Source organism: Heptranchias perlo, chromosome 22, assembly GCF_035084215.1.
Source record: "Heptranchias perlo isolate sHepPer1 chromosome 22, sHepPer1.hap1, whole genome shotgun sequence".
NCBI classification, from domain to species: domain Eukaryota; kingdom Metazoa; phylum Chordata; class Chondrichthyes; order Hexanchiformes; family Hexanchidae; genus Heptranchias; species Heptranchias perlo.
In genome coordinates this window covers 12,045,997-12,061,434 of record NC_090346.1, presented here as the reverse complement: position 1 = coordinate 12,061,434, position 15,438 = coordinate 12,045,997, and the positions used below count along the sequence as shown (strand labels likewise).

The following is a 15,438-nucleotide window of genomic DNA, read 5'->3' as shown; positions in this document are numbered from 1 at the left end:
TTCCAGCCCTACTGTTAGTATCTCCTCATCTCAAGCTGCGGAAATAAAAACTGGAGAAAAGGAAAAACAAACAAATATGAAACGGCATGGTTATGAAGAAAAGGAAAATAAATTGACTGGGGTAAAAAACATGGGTTAGACTTAATTCCATTATGGTGAAGAACCCCACCAAATTTGGGTGTTCCTGCTGGAGTGACTCATGCTAAAGATCGTTGAAAGCTTTTCATAGCCACGCCTAGCACTGGGTGCCGAGACCTAGAGGCGGACTGACCACTATCACGAAACTATATTTAGGTCAAAAGAAAATACACCAAACTATATATAGGCACAATAAAAAAAAAAATCCACTGCCTCAGATACACAGCGTGCACTGGCATTAGTTTGCAAAGCAGCTTACTTTAGTTGCAAAGAACTAACAAATGCTGCATAACCTTTCAGCAGCTTATAGTTTCACCTAAGATTATAAAATACTTCTTCTTCCCTGCACATCACAGGGCCCTGGCTCCAGCCAGCCCTGAAAAGGATTCCTCAAGTCCCGCCTTCCTCTGCAATGATTAGCCCAATGACGGCACCACTCCACATTCTGATTGGAGGATAGGGCTGTCAATCACGCAGCGGAGACACGATGTGGAAAGGCGCTAGATGCATTCTTACTTAAGATGTGTTTAAACTCGGCCACTATATACTTGCCTCTTACTGTCTTCACTCATATTCGAGATTATATTTAAAATAGCTCTGTTTTGAAATAAAACCCCACAGAACGCAGCCAACAAAACCGCGCGGTGCGCGCTGCAGCACCAACTGCTGCAGTCTCTCGTCGCCTTCCCTGGATACGGCGATTCCATTGGTGGAGCGGTCGTCACGCAACCGTAAAAAAGCCGTCTTCTCATAGGTCGAATCCGCCGTCAATCACGCTGGAGGGCGGGCACCACCCACAGCTTTCGCAACGATTGGTGAACCGATTGGCGCAGCTTGGATGGGGGAGGAGGTGATTGGCGGCGGGAGCTGTCAATCAGCGGGAGGCGGGGCCCCACGCTCGCCTACGAGGAGAGGGCGAAGATGAGAGGAATTTAAAACTTGTTTCCAGCGGAAAGTTGGAGCGGGAGCGCGTGTTTGCGCCTCAGTCATTTAATTTTTTGAGGTAACTCAGGCCCTTTTTTCCCCTTACATGAAGGCAGCCCGGCGACCGACTTGAGGCGGTTGTTTTGCCCTCCCCCTCCGGCCTGGGCATCTCAGACTGGCAGACAAGTCGAACCTGCAGCTTTCCTCAGTGCATCTTCACTGAAGGAGTTATTCCTGCAATCACTCTCTCCTCGCACTCACCGTGTGCATATGTGTGGGGGGATACATTTCCACTCATGAACTTTTGCATTATTTCGATTTGTTAAATAATCTCCAGCACCCGTCATGTCTCTTTCTAAAGGTAAGTGCAATAATCTGAGATTGGCTGGGCTTTTTATTTTTTTTGGCTTTTGACTCATTTGCATGGTATTTATTCATTATTATTTGCAATTCCTTCACATTTTCTGGTCCCTGTCGTTGCATGCTTTTATTGTATTTTGCACTTCTTTCATCCTTGCTAATGTTTTCTCATTTCCTTTTTCACCAATGCATGATTTAAAAATTATATATATGTGTAATCTGACATCTATTTTCTTTTAATTTTCCAGCTAACGCTGGAATTATGTAATTGCATGCTCATTTTTAGTCAGTGACACAGAAGTGGGTTTAATTCTTTGTATGGTGTTGCATAAGATCTGTAGGAGGTAATAAGTATTAATGTACACACGCACAAAAGAGGTTATTAAAATAAATGCTTGAAGAGGCTCATTATAGAGGATTTTATACGTGTTCTTTTAAAATTAACTGTAGAATTATAGTCCGTATTAGACAATGGCATAATGCAAAGAAGCAGGCCTGAACAGAAAAAAACAAATCAGAACTTTATACATAAAGATATAAGATGTTGGTTGTTGCTCTAGCAACAAGAACAACCTTGGTACTGTCTCTAAGATCGGTTGGTGCTGTGTTTTGTGTGTGCTAAATGGGGAAAAAAGGTGATGTCTTTCAATGGGATCATCCTGAAGTCTCTTTATTTCCTGTTGCTGCTTGCTGTTTTGTGTAGATGTACTGTAGTCATGGCTGTGAGTCAGCAGTGAGCTGAGTCAGTGTAATATTCCTGAATGGAGGGGTTGACTCATGGCCAGTGCATGCATGGTCAAAGTCACAGAAAGGTACCCACAGGCTCTAAAACTGAGAGATAACATGTTTGTAGGTTCAGAAGGTTTCCTGGTGACTCGCTGTCTGATTGGATTCGTGTCAGTGGGCATAGAAACCTAAGATGTAGTACAGTACAATTTTTTTTTAAAGCAGCCTTCCTTGTAAGACATGTTAAGTTTGGACGAGATTCATACAGCAGCTTTTTTCACTTGTAGTGCAGAGTGTAGATAAACAGTCTGACCCTTTTGAAAATAAGCCTATGCTAAAAAAAATTACCCGCAAATAAAACCTCCACAGCATGGATCTGTACAGCTGAGCACTCTTGTGTTTGGTTTATGCTGGAAATAGTTTTTCCCCCCTCCCCAAACATTTGTTTTCACAAGAGCAGAAAGAGTTCTTAGTGGAAGAAGGAGATGCAAGGATCCCAAAGGGCTTAATGTTCCATCCACGTTTATCATAATATTGTTTCTTTTTATTGTGCACTTTTGGGACCTGGTAAGCAAAAGACTACTTTTTTGTGAAAAAGCTAAGTGCGGATGGCTGCTAAGCTCCAGAAAGTTTAAATCAAAATTTCTTTTTGTGCTCAAGGTGAGGGATGTTAGTGCTGGGGAGAGGAACACTTCCCATTTCATTGTCAGGGTCAAGCACCCACCACCACCCCGGTCAGGTATAGCATAGCTAGACGCAGAATAAAGTTCCCTCTGCTCCGGCGTATGATGTGGCTCAGCCCTGGGGAGGACCTTGCTGTGTGCAAATTGGCTGCCCCATTTCCAACATTACAACTGTGACTACACTTCAAACGTACTTCATTGGCTGTAAAGCGCTTTGGGATGTCCTGAGGTTGTGAAAGGTGTTGTATAAATGCGAGTTCTTTTTTGCTTTCCAGTCCCAACTTCAGAAGAGCATAGTCTACTGCATTAGTATGCCATTTGTGGCCATTTCCCACATAGGCCACCCTGAGTGAAATTGCCAATTAGTGCTGTATTGGGGACAGTTTTGTGCTTTAGGTCCATACACACTAGGACCTAGATTGAGACCGCCCAAATCTAATTTTACATAGGACCCTTATGGCCAATATACAGTGGAGACGTTTATCTCATTAGTCTGTGCTGAATTTGAACTCAGTTCCCAGAGATAAAAAAGTGTCTAACTCTAGAAAGTTATGTACAGTATGATGTGCCTGGATTGCATTCCCTGGTTGACTTAGACGGAATATTACCATATCAATGGCTTGGCGACTGGGATATCTATCTTTCCATGCCCAATACCCACACTTAATCAATGGGCCTTATTAGCGTTGTGTTGCTTTTTTCTTTTTCAGTAGCTGACAAAATGATCAATAACTAAGATTTGGTTACGGTGAGTATTGAAAATCCCTACCCTGTGATGCTCCTTCTTGTACGAGTGTCTGTTTTTGCAACCCTGCAAGATAAAAAACAGTTTGTGCTTGTCAAAACACTGACTTATCAGTTTTGGCATGTTCAATTCCAGACCATGCTGGAATCATTCCTGTGGTAGCACAGTGCCACTGTGTGGTAATACACAACAGTGCACCTGCAATTTCTTCCCCTCCCCCCCCCCCCCCCACATAGTCGCCTGTCAGCATCAGCTGAGTTCCCAATCTCGGCTGTGTCATCACGGGAAAGTGCTGTAGCAGAGGCAACAGGCATCTTTGACAGGGAGGACGGTATCAGAATGATCCTGGTAAAAGCCTGACCTACATGCCACCCTTCCTGCTGGGGCTACTTTGTGGCATGGAGGGAGGGAATCAGGGACAAAATAAATAAATTACCTTTTTATAAGGAGCAAACACAAGCCCTATTTGGTTATTCTTCTCCGATTGCATCGATTTCCCTTTGACAACCTCTGTTCCTGAGCTTGGAGTAATTCATTTGTGTATTAAGGGACACAACTTTTCCTATTTAAATGGAAACAGAATATACCTTTGCCCCTCAAAAGGTGACCGTATTTAAAGCCCATTCTCACAAATTTTAAAAGGAACCCTCTTGCCACAATTTCGCCTCATTCCTTTCCTCCTGTCCTGCGGTATGATTCCATGGATGCCGTCAGCCCTGTGATACCTCCTCACAGTTGCCGTTCTTGATGTCAGTGGGTTACCGAGCTATTCCACTGTGATGCCATAATAGCTAAATGTAAATTTGTCCTTATCCAATATCCAGACACGTGTAATTTTCAGTAGCACTGATCAGGAGCAGGAGCCCGGGATTATGCTTTTCCTTGCTTCTTGTATCAGCAAATTTCCGAGAGTATCTGGAATGAATTTGATAGAGGGGTATGAGAAGTATTGTGGGATCTGATACTTCCTAGACAGTGGGACCAGCCAGATGAACAGCAATAGACTTTTCCAGTCCTCCACATTCCTAGTGTCAACCCCCATTGCAGCGACTTGAGCATATAATCTCGGCTGACACTCCAGTGCAGTACTGAGAGAGTGTTGCACTGTCAGAGGTGCTGTCTGCCCTTGTTAAACCAATGCCTTCTCAGGTGGACGTAAAAGATCCCATGGTACTTATTGGAAGACGAGCAGGGGAGTTCTCCCCGGTGTCCTGGCCAATATCTATCCCTCAGCCAACATCACTAAAACAGTCATTATCACATTGCTGTTTGCGAGATCTTGCTGTGTGCAAAATTGGCTGCTGTGTTTCCTACATTACAACAGTGACCACACTTCAAAATGAGTAAAGTTGGCTGTAAATCACTTTGGGACGTCCTGAGGTCGCAAAAGACGCTGTGTAAATCCAAATTATTTCTTTCTATGTACTATAAACTAGGATAAGCTAACTCAGCACAGACCAGAGATAGAACCTGGCAGTATCCTGTTCTATATGGCTGAATACCACACTGAACCATTGAAGAGAGCTTTATTTTTAAGGAAACGTACCGTGGGCTGCCTGTGAAACTGCTGTCTGCCCAGCCTTCCTGTACTTAAAATTGTGGCTGCATAATAGGGATGCGAGTTTGCTTCACTTTCTTTAACAGAAAAGCATTTAAATTTTCATTGCTGATAGAATTTTATTCTTGGCATTCTAGCAGTTATGTTGCCAGGTAACATATCACAGTTCCCACGACCATACTTTCTGTTGGCTGCAAGTTCCATGCAGGTCTTGGCAATTTGAAACTTGCATCTTGCACCTCTCAAAGTTGGTTTGTAATTGATTAGGAGTAATTTAACACTTTATCATTCTAGCTATTTGTAATCATAATCATGCCACTAAAAGTTCAGATCAGTAACTTCTAGTGATGCTTACAATATCGAGTATTTTGCTGTATAGCCTACGAGCCTGATCGTAATTGGTGAAGCTGAACATTGCAAAGACCACGAACATCCAAAGCCTTTTTACTTACTCTGTAGAAGCTGACACACACAGCTCTGCCTCCTAATATTACCCTGCCTTTTTTTTTTGTTGGAGGGCAAGAAGAGGAGACTGAACAGCAGTGAATCCCAACATCCCATTGCCAGGCAGGGCTGGAGACACAGGGAACAGCAAGTCTGCCGAATGAAGGGGGAGCTGAGCTGTAAATACCCTGGGCTGTATAACCCAGCTAAGGCTTAAGGCACTCTAAATACCTAAAGCACTTCAGATGTAGGTCTGAGGTCCCCTGCTGTTATAATGTTGCAACTTTACTAGTACCGCTTTACTATATGCTTATGTTTCCGGGAAGCGCCTTTGGACACTTTTGTACGTCAGAGGTATTATTACAAATGCAAGTTGTTACTTGCAGAGTGATGTGGAATGGTGTGGAATTCAGCCTAGATTAATTAAAGAATTGTCTCAAATCACTGAAATGAAGGGAAGGCAACAGGATGTAATCAACTCTGCTTATCTGATATTTGGGTGTGGGGCAACTTTGCAGTTGTACTGGATTACTCAGCAGCTGAAACCAGCTTGTTTTTGGATAACATGTATGGAAGTTGCTGATAGATAAGGTGAGTTACAGTTAGCGACATGTACTAGCTAACAATGATTGCAGGAGATGAGCCTTAAGTGACAACTGTTGTGCTCCCAACTTTTACTTTGATACGTACTTTATATTGGTGTGCGTGGTGCTTCGAAAGAACCTTTTGTTTTCAGTCTCTTTCAAAAACTGTGTCCTTTGATGACAAAATAGTATGCCTTGTATTCAAGGATAAATATGGTAACATTTTATTAATTATCAATAGGTGAATAAACAAAATGATACAAGGTTGGCTTGTGCATTGAATCACATGCCCCAGCGTTTAAAATTAAGGCGGCAGAAAAATATATCTGATTGAAGGTAATGATTTGCCAACACAATAGAAGTTTACTTACTCAAAAGCTACTTTTACTTTGGGAGAGCGATCAGTGTGTGTGTCAGTCTCCCACATTTACATTAGGTAGCAGTCTGTATAGGATACATGATGCCGGTGATGGACTGGGGTGGACAAATGTAAGGAATCTTATAACACCAGGTTATAGTCCAACAATTTTATTTGAAAATCACAAGCTTTCGGAGATTATCCCCTTCGTCAGGTGAGTGAATGAATAAGAGGTTCTCAAATCGCATATCTTATATTAGGCTGGGACACTATCACACCAATCAAAATGTGTCGTTGGTGTTCAGACAGGTTAGCCACGGAAAACAGTAGGTCCCAGTATGCTGAATACACATTGTGTCAAATTACACAGACAGAGAGAAAGAGACCCAAAAGGCAGAGAGAGAGAGAGAATATTAAAAACAGATAACTTTTTTTTCCCCTTGCTGGTGAGGTTACGTGTAGCGTGACATGAACCCAAGATCCCGGTTGAGGCCGTCCTCATGGGTGCGGAACTTGGCTATCAATTTCTGCTCGACGATTTTGCGTTGTCGTGTGTCTCGAAGGCCGCTTACCCGAAGATCGGTGGCTGAATGTCCTTGACTGCTAAAGTGTTCCCCGACTGGGAGGGAACCCTCCTGTCTGGCGATTGTTGGATATGCTGGGCTGCAGCCTGTATGAGAACGATCTAAAAGCAGTGCCAACAATTAAATGGATCCAACACTTGAGGGAACCAGGGATGAGAGGTTATGGTTATGACGCTTCATCATCAACAACAACAACACCTTGCATTTATATAGCGCCTTTTAATGTAGAAAAACATCCCAAGACGCTTCACAGGAGCGATTATCAAACAAAATTTGACACCGAGCCACGTAAGGAGATATTAGGACAAGAGGTAGGCTTTAAGGAGCGTCTTAAAAGGAGGACAGAGAGATGGAGAGGTTTAGGAAGGGAATTCCAGAGTTTAGGACCTAGGCAGCTGAAGGCACGGCCACCAATGGTGGAGCGATTAAAATCGGAGTTGTGCAAGAGGCCAGAATTGGAGGAGCGCAGAGATCTCGGAGGGTTGTAGGGCTGGAGGAGGTTACAGAGATAGGGAGGGGCGAGGCCCTGGAGGGATTTGAAGACTAGGATGAGAATTTTAAAATCGAGGCGTTCCAGCACCGAGATCCAATGTAGGTCAGCAAGCACAGGGGTGATGGGTGAATGGGACTTGGTGCGAATTAGGATATGGGCAGCAGAGTTTATGGAGGGTGGAAGATGGGAGGCTGGCTGGGAGAGCATTGGAATAGTCAAGTTTAGAGGTAACAAAGGCATGGACGAGGGTTTCAGCAGGAGATGAGTTGAGGCAGGGGCAGAGACAGGCGATGTTACGGCTGTGGAAGTTGGCGGTCTTGATGATGGAATGAATATGTGGTCGGAAGCTTATCTCGTGGTCAGGTAGGACACCAAGGTTGCGAATGGTCTGGTTCAGCCTCAGACACTGGCCAAGGAGAGGGATGGAGTCGGTGGCTAGGGAACGGAGTTTGTGGTGGGGACCGAAGACAATCGGTCTTCCCAATATTTAGTTGGAGGAAATTTTTGCTCATCCAGTACTAAGACGCTCCTTAAAACCTACCTCTTCGACCAAGCCCTATCCTAATATCTCTTTATGTGGTTCGGAGTCAAATTTTGTCTGAACACTCCTACGAATCACCTTGGGATGTTTTTACTACGTTAAAGGTGCTTTATAAATGCAAGTTGTTGTTGAAGAGAGACTAGAGAAGTTAGGGGTTTTTTTGTAACTAGAGCTGAGAAGGATAAGGACTGTGGTAATGTAAATAGTGATAACTTTTTTCCACTGGTTGGTGAGATGATAACAAATTTAGGATAATGACAAAAAGGGGAGGTTAGTAAAAAAAAACGTTTTTACCCAGAGATTGATTAGAATGTAAAATTCTCTGCCACAAACTGTTGTTGAAGCAGAGCCCATAAATTCTTTTAAAAGGGAGTGAGAAAGTTGCTTGAAAAAGGGAAGGGTATGAGAAGCGAACAGGAGAATGAATTAGACTAGGTGATTCATGTGGAGAAAAACACAGGTGCAGACATATTCTGTGACCAACCTAATGCAAAACAAAATAAGACATACACCTTAAGTCAGTAACCAGCATAAAATAAATTTCTGTGTTAATAATGTGTGAAAAGTGTTAACACTCTGTCAAACGAGGACAGAAGTACTATCTTTATGCTGGGAGGATTAGCTGCATTTCTGCTAATACATGAAATGAAGGAGAAAAGAAACACTTTGCACTTCATGACCTCCGGACATCCCAAAGCACTTTACAGCCAGTGAAGAACTTTTGAAGTGCAGTCACTATTGTAATGTAGGAAATGCAGCAGCCAATTTGCGCACAGCAAGGTCCCACAAAATAGCAATGTGATAATGTTCAGATAATCTGTTTTAGTGGTGTTGGTTGAGGAATAAATATTGGCCAGGATAACGCCCTGGGATCTTTTATGTCCACCTGAGAGGGCAGATGGGGCTTCGGTTTAACTTCTCACCTGAAAGACGGCACCTCTGGCAGTGCAGCACTCCCTCAGTACTGCACTGGAATGTCAACTTAGTATTTTATGCTCAAGTCTGTGGAGTGGGACTTGAACCCACAACCTTTTGATTCAGAGGTGAGGTTGCTACCACTAAGCCACCTCTGACACCAGAGACTTTCATCCCATCGATCTATTGCAAGGTGACTGTCTAACCCACTCCCCTGGCTTTTAAAATATTATGAGTAGGCATTGCCTGCACGTGTATTTGTCTGGTATGAGGAAGTATTAAGCATTTGGAACTAGCAGTTTGCTGTACTGGAGCGCCTCTGAATAGACAGTGGTGTGAGGCTTACTCTGCAGGTGGGTCTCGTGTTTAGAAGAGTGCTGATTTGGAACTGGTAATTCAGGTAGTTTATAGTGCAAAGGAAATTAAATTTTTGCAACCTTTTCTTGCAGTAAACTGGAAATTATACAGCTGATGTCTTGAGTTAGTTTGCTTCATGAGTGTGGAGCGTACAGCATTGGCAATGATTCAGTGGACCAAAACTGCCAAGTGAAAATGATTCTGTGATACGCTGGAGTCCACCCCGTTTACGTTGTGGGACACTGTTGTGGAATCCGATGGCAAACAACTGCTCGCGGAAATTGCAAACTGCAACTTTCATTTCTGGCTGCAGGTTTTCCCCAAATGGCTGGGAAAAGTCCGCACAGATCAGCAGTGATGAGAGTGCATTCCTGGCCTGCGTGGGTTGACTCAGCACTCAGCCCACACACACAGCCAGACAATTGGCAGTGATGACTTTGGAGGAGACCTGGATAAGTTGCCCCTCTGGAGGGAATGCTGCCTCATTTACCTGCCATCGCTGCTGTCGACAGTGAAGTTAAGTAAAATGATTATCCATCTTCCAGATTGGTATTCATTTGAATCCTGCATCCATGCATCGCAGCACAGTAACTCTGACACAAACATAAAATCTTTGCCTCTAGAACTAGCTGTGGTGTTAGGAACGAGAAGTTCTGCAGTTTCATGATTTTTAAAAATATTAGGAGGAGGGGTTCAAGGCTGGTGTAAATAACAACAACTTGCATTTATATAGCGCCTTTAACGTAGTAAAACATCCCCAGGCACTTCACAGGAGCGTAATAAACAAAATTTGACAATGAGCCACATAAGGAGATATTAGGACAGGTGACCAAAAGCTTGGTCAAAGAGGTAGGTTTTAAGGAGCGTCTTAAAGAAGGAGAGAGAGGTAGAGAAGCAGAGAGGTTTACAGAGGGAATTCCAGAGCTGAGAGCCATAGACAGCTGAAGACACAGCCAAACTATAGCAGTATGACAACCTTTTGAACCTGTTCAGTACAGAATTGCTGCAGGACCAGTTTTCTTTTTTGACTTCAGTGTACCAAGAGCGTCTAGTGGAAGAAACATTAAACAAACTGTTATCAAATGGTGGTGAACATCGACATTTTAGGTCAGTTATACTATGCAGTTTGCATCAGTTGCAAAGTGATTTTTAGCTTGGGATCAATGCAAGCACTGTTTGTACGAGTGTAAATAGTGTCTCACATCGCTTCAGCACCACACCTGCTACAGCATAACTGCAACTGATGTCAAATAAATTTTATAAAATTCCCAGGTAGTCTGGGGACTTTTTAAACATAATTTTTCACCTTTTTAATTTTAGCAGTGAGCAGGATTTTTGCCAGCAATGAAAATGAACTGGCATTTGGACATCAACGAGCTCAACTTTCCCTGACTAGCACTAGCAGTTGGATCTGCTTTGATCTAAGCAGATACCTGCCGTGTAATTGACCTACATTGGCTTCAGGTCCGGCAACACCTCGATTTTAAAATTCTTATCCTTGTTTTCAAATCCCTCCATGGCCTCGCCCCTCCTCCAGCCCTACAACCCTCCGAGATCTCTCCGCCCCTCCAATTCTGGCCTCTTGCGCATCACTGATTTTAATCGCTCTGCCATTGGCGGCCGTGCCATCAGCTGCTTAGGCCCTAAGCTCTGGAATTCCTTCCCTAAACCTCTTCGCCTCTCTACCTCTCTCTTCTCCTTTAAGGCGCTCCTTAAAACCTACATCAACCTGTCCTAATATCTGCATATGTGGCTCGGTGTCAAATGTTGTTTGATAATCACTTCGGTGAAGCGCCTTGGGACGTTTAACTACATTAAAGGTGCTATATGAATGCAAGTTGTTGTTGTTGTAATTGTGCCTCTGACCTGTTCGAAGATGCACAGGTAATTGAGGCAAGTGGCTAGCTTGTGTGAATTTGCCCAGTCCTTTGGGCGCGTATTTATCCTCTGTTCAGCTCCTGTCCTTCCCGGCACATCTGAGATGGAACACTCGCTGTGTGGGAGATTGCAGACATGAACCCAACATCCTGCCATTCTGTACCAAGTGCACCAATGAACTGCCCTCCCTGAAAACCTCCAGTACTTGGAAATTACCAGCTCTGCAGAATATTCAAATGAAGGTTAGAGTGAGCAGATCTCTAATCTGTGAAACCGTAACATACAAAGAATAGACGTTGGAAATTTAAATCAGCCACTGTAGAATTGGCCATTGTTTATATTAATGTAACCAAAGCTTGTGATCGATGGGGTATATGTGACAAATTGACCAGGAGTTTAGGTGCCCCTCTGCCTCCTATTCCAGAACCAAGATTTCAGGACAGGCAAGTCAAAACTGGAAGTGAAAAGAAAAACTGCAAATCTGAAATAAAAGCAGAAAGTGCTGGAAATGCACAAAAGGTAATATGTTAATGTTTTGATTGGGCCTTTCACCACAATAGTTCTGGTGAAGGGTACTGCCCGAAACATGAACTCACCTTTCTCTTTGACTAACAGTGCATGTCTGGCACTTCCTACTTTTTATTTCCAGCCGAAACTGGAACTGTTTAGCTGAGCCAAGACATCTGGTCTCTTTTTCGAAGGTGTGAAGAAGTCTTCTTAAATAAGTGCTGTAAAGCCTTGTGGTGATGGGCTAGATTTTCTGACCTTTGACTATGAATCATTGGACAACGTAGTCCAATATTTATATTGGATATATTTATATATCTAATATAAAGTAACTTCACTGGGCTCCCCTGTTGGCTCAGTTGGTAAAGACAATACTTATCTGGGCCTTGGAGACCAGTAAGTCCCAGTTTAGATTCCCGCGCTGTGCTGCATTAATTGATCTTGGCTAGGTGGCAGAAGGAATGCTGCGGCTGGCATTTGCACCTCCGGGTTGGGGAGAGGAACATCTTCCAGGGTTCCCACTTCCGATTGCTTTCCAGCAACCTGTCCTAAACGGTACTCCCATGTGAATGTCAGATGAGGACAGGGTTGATTTGGGCTCCTATGGGTGGGTGAATAACCCGCAGAGACTCAATGTCTAAACCAGCACGGAGAATTGCCACTCGGGCAAGACACTGGAGAATGCGAGCGCCAACAGAAATTATACCTTCAGCGGAGAAGGAGAGAAAAAAAAACCCCTTCATTACATATTGAGATTTACTTTAAGATCAGGTGTGTCAACGGTCATACTAACAGCTGCGAAAAAGATGAAGTATTGGATATGTAGGATGCAGTCAACAGGATGTGTGTATAATAAATTTTTTAAAAACTTCATCCCATACACATCTGCTTCCTGTAAACAGAAAAAACTGAAGTTGATGTTTTTCCATTTCCTTGAGCTTTTTATAGATTTATATAATCTGTTATAAAGGTCTCCTGTTTAAATTCCTCTACCTATTTTAATGTGTTTCAACCTTATTCATGGGTAGGAGTCTAGAGTCCATAAGAGGGGGGCGGCAGGTGGAACTTTCTGCTCTAGTGCTGTATATCTTGGGTTTGACAAAAATTTGATGAGTAATTTGCTGATTCCATCTGTGGTGACTTGGACTATTGGAACATAAATTTATGTCTAGGTGTTAGCAACTCTGTGATATTGACAAGCATGTACATTTCTCCTCCCCCCCCCCCCCCCCCCCCCACAACTCCCGTAACAGTCTTGTCCTTCCCCCACCTTCCAAATATGCTCTCCTACACATTCTTTCCTCTCCTTACATCCTCATTATGTTGAAATCAAAGGGGTAATTCTGTGATTCCACCGAGGAGTCCTGATTCTCTGAGCTGTACTCTTTGCAAGCAGGGTTTCGCAATGGGAGTGGGATTTACTCCTCAAAACACATTGCATCATACAGCACAGAAGGAGGCCATTCGGCCCATCGTATCTGTGCCGGCTCTCTGAAAGAGCTACCATTAACTCCTAATAAAACTCATCCTTTCGTATGGTCTCAAATCCGTGGACCTCCTTACCTCCTTTAGTCTTCTCTTTGGTATAAAATTAAAAGAGGGTGCGGGTGAGAAGTTCAGGTTGCAAAAAGAGAGAGGTAATTTTGATAGATCGTTGACCCTCCTCCCCTGAAGACGACGACTCTTGCTGCGGTGCACCTTCCAGCATCTTGCCCAAGTTGTTGGTCTTCGCCCTTGATGGTGATCCTTTTACTGTGGAGAGCATCACAACTGAACCCCATCTTGTCGTCGTCTGAAATTTTCACACTTTCCAACAGGTGTCACTGGATAATGATCAGGGGTGAGAACCCTGGCTGATTTTTATTTCCCCTTCCACCACCCCCCCCCCCCCCCCCCCCACTTCTTAGCAGTACTTCAGAGGAGTAGATCAGTGCCCCTTCACAGCTACTATTCTGTTATCCTTAAGACTTTCAATCCTTGAATATGACCTGGGAACAGTTGATAAAATCATTGAACCTTTTTTTCTAATCCATATTCTCCTGCCTATGTATTCTGCACTGTGTACAGTAGTGTTGAAGGTTTGCCAGAACAGTGTTGTACCTGGATCTGAGACATTTTCAATAATCTTTGCCAAATATGTTGACTACAGATGTTAATCATAAAATTGTGCTGGAGGATGCAGGATATGATGCAAAGTATAAAAAAAAGTTGCTAAATGCTTCAAACTGCAGTGTCAGGTTTACATATAGATTTACTCATATTATGTGTATATTGGATTTAAACATTGGTCTTTCATTCTTTAATATGTAACATGAATGATTTACATGTGACATGGGTTTTCATAGTGTTCTTGCAATCTTCAAAATCCATCATTGTGGTATAATTAGTAATATGGAAATGCAGGGCAGTGTGTGTGTGTGTGTGTGTGTGGGGGGGGGGTGGGGGGAAGTAATAGCAAAATTAATTTGAGGCTGTGTGCTGCTTTTTAATTGCACAATTTAAGAGTAGTCCAGTGTTATTAATGGATGGTATACAAGTCCTGGACCACATCCTGTTTCCTGCCTTTATATGTCATATTCTCTTGTCTGTTTGTTTTTCGACTGTGCCATTCCCTATCTGAGAGGGCAGGCAGGCAAGAGAGGCAGTAATGGCCCAAGACATTACTGTTGTTGGTGTTGCTAAAGAATATATGGAATGACTTCCTCTTTATTCCTCCCCCTCTCTCTTGTGCACAAACTATGTAGAATCTTGACACATCTCCAGCTCGGCATGGCTGAGATCTGGAGCTTGTGCAGGGAACTGCAGGGCAAAACCTGCCTCCGATCATGTTGTGAAAGAAAGAACAAACTTGCATTTATATAGTGCCTTTCATACCTCAAAACATCCCAAAGCATGTCTAGATGTAGTGCAGCATGTCCAGATGTTAATGTGCTGCATCACCTGGATGGTGTAAATTCTGTCTTGTTTTAATATATTTTTGAGAAGGAATTTTATACCATAATTGCTGGAAAAATAATTGGTCATAAAATAATATTGCCATTTATATAGCACCTGATCATGTCATTGAAGCACCTTAAAATGCTTAACGTCTTGAATCATTTTAAAAGTACAGCCATTCTGCAGAGAAAGCCATGAAATTAATGATGAGTTTAATCTGGGTTTTTTGGTGTTGCTGGCTGATAGAGGAGTACTGACCAGGACACCAGGAGAACGCCCTGCTCCTTTTCATACTGCGTAATAAGATCTTTAATGTCCACCTGAATGAGTCGGTAACCAGAGGACATAGATTTATGATAATTGGCTAAAAGAACCAGAGGGGAGGTGAGGAGAATTTTTTTTATGCAGCGAGTTGTAATGATCTGGAATGCACTGCCTGAAAGGGTGGTGAAAGCAGATTCAATAGTAACTTTCAAAAGGGAATTGGATAAATACTTGAAGGGGAGAAAATTGCAGGGCTACGGGGAAAGAGCAGGGGCTAATTGGATTGCTCTTTCAAAGAGCCGGCACAGGCATGATGGTCCGAGTGGCCTCCTTCTGTGCTGTAAGATTAACAACATGCTGTTGGTGCCAAGTGCTGGGGTTTGGTCAGGGAAAAGAGCAACCGCTCTTGTGCAGAGGTAGTTTGTGCAATAAAGCATTTCCT

The 15,438-nt window shown here is 43.2% G+C and overlaps 1 protein-coding gene across 1 annotated transcript in view; it reads left to right on the top strand.

The window, feature by feature from the left end:
- Positions 1 to 1,030: 1,030 nt before the first annotated feature.
- The window catches only part of LOC137340472 (dual specificity mitogen-activated protein kinase kinase 3-like), a 102,108-nt gene continuing 87,700 nt past the window's right edge, over positions 1,031 to 15,438 (top strand). The window contains exon 1 of the mRNA XM_068002924.1: positions 1,031 to 1,423. Within this exon, the coding sequence (XP_067859025.1) occupies positions 1,408 to 1,423 (16 nt within the window). The 5' untranslated portion in view covers positions 1,031 to 1,407. The remainder of the gene's footprint in view (positions 1,424 to 15,438) is intronic.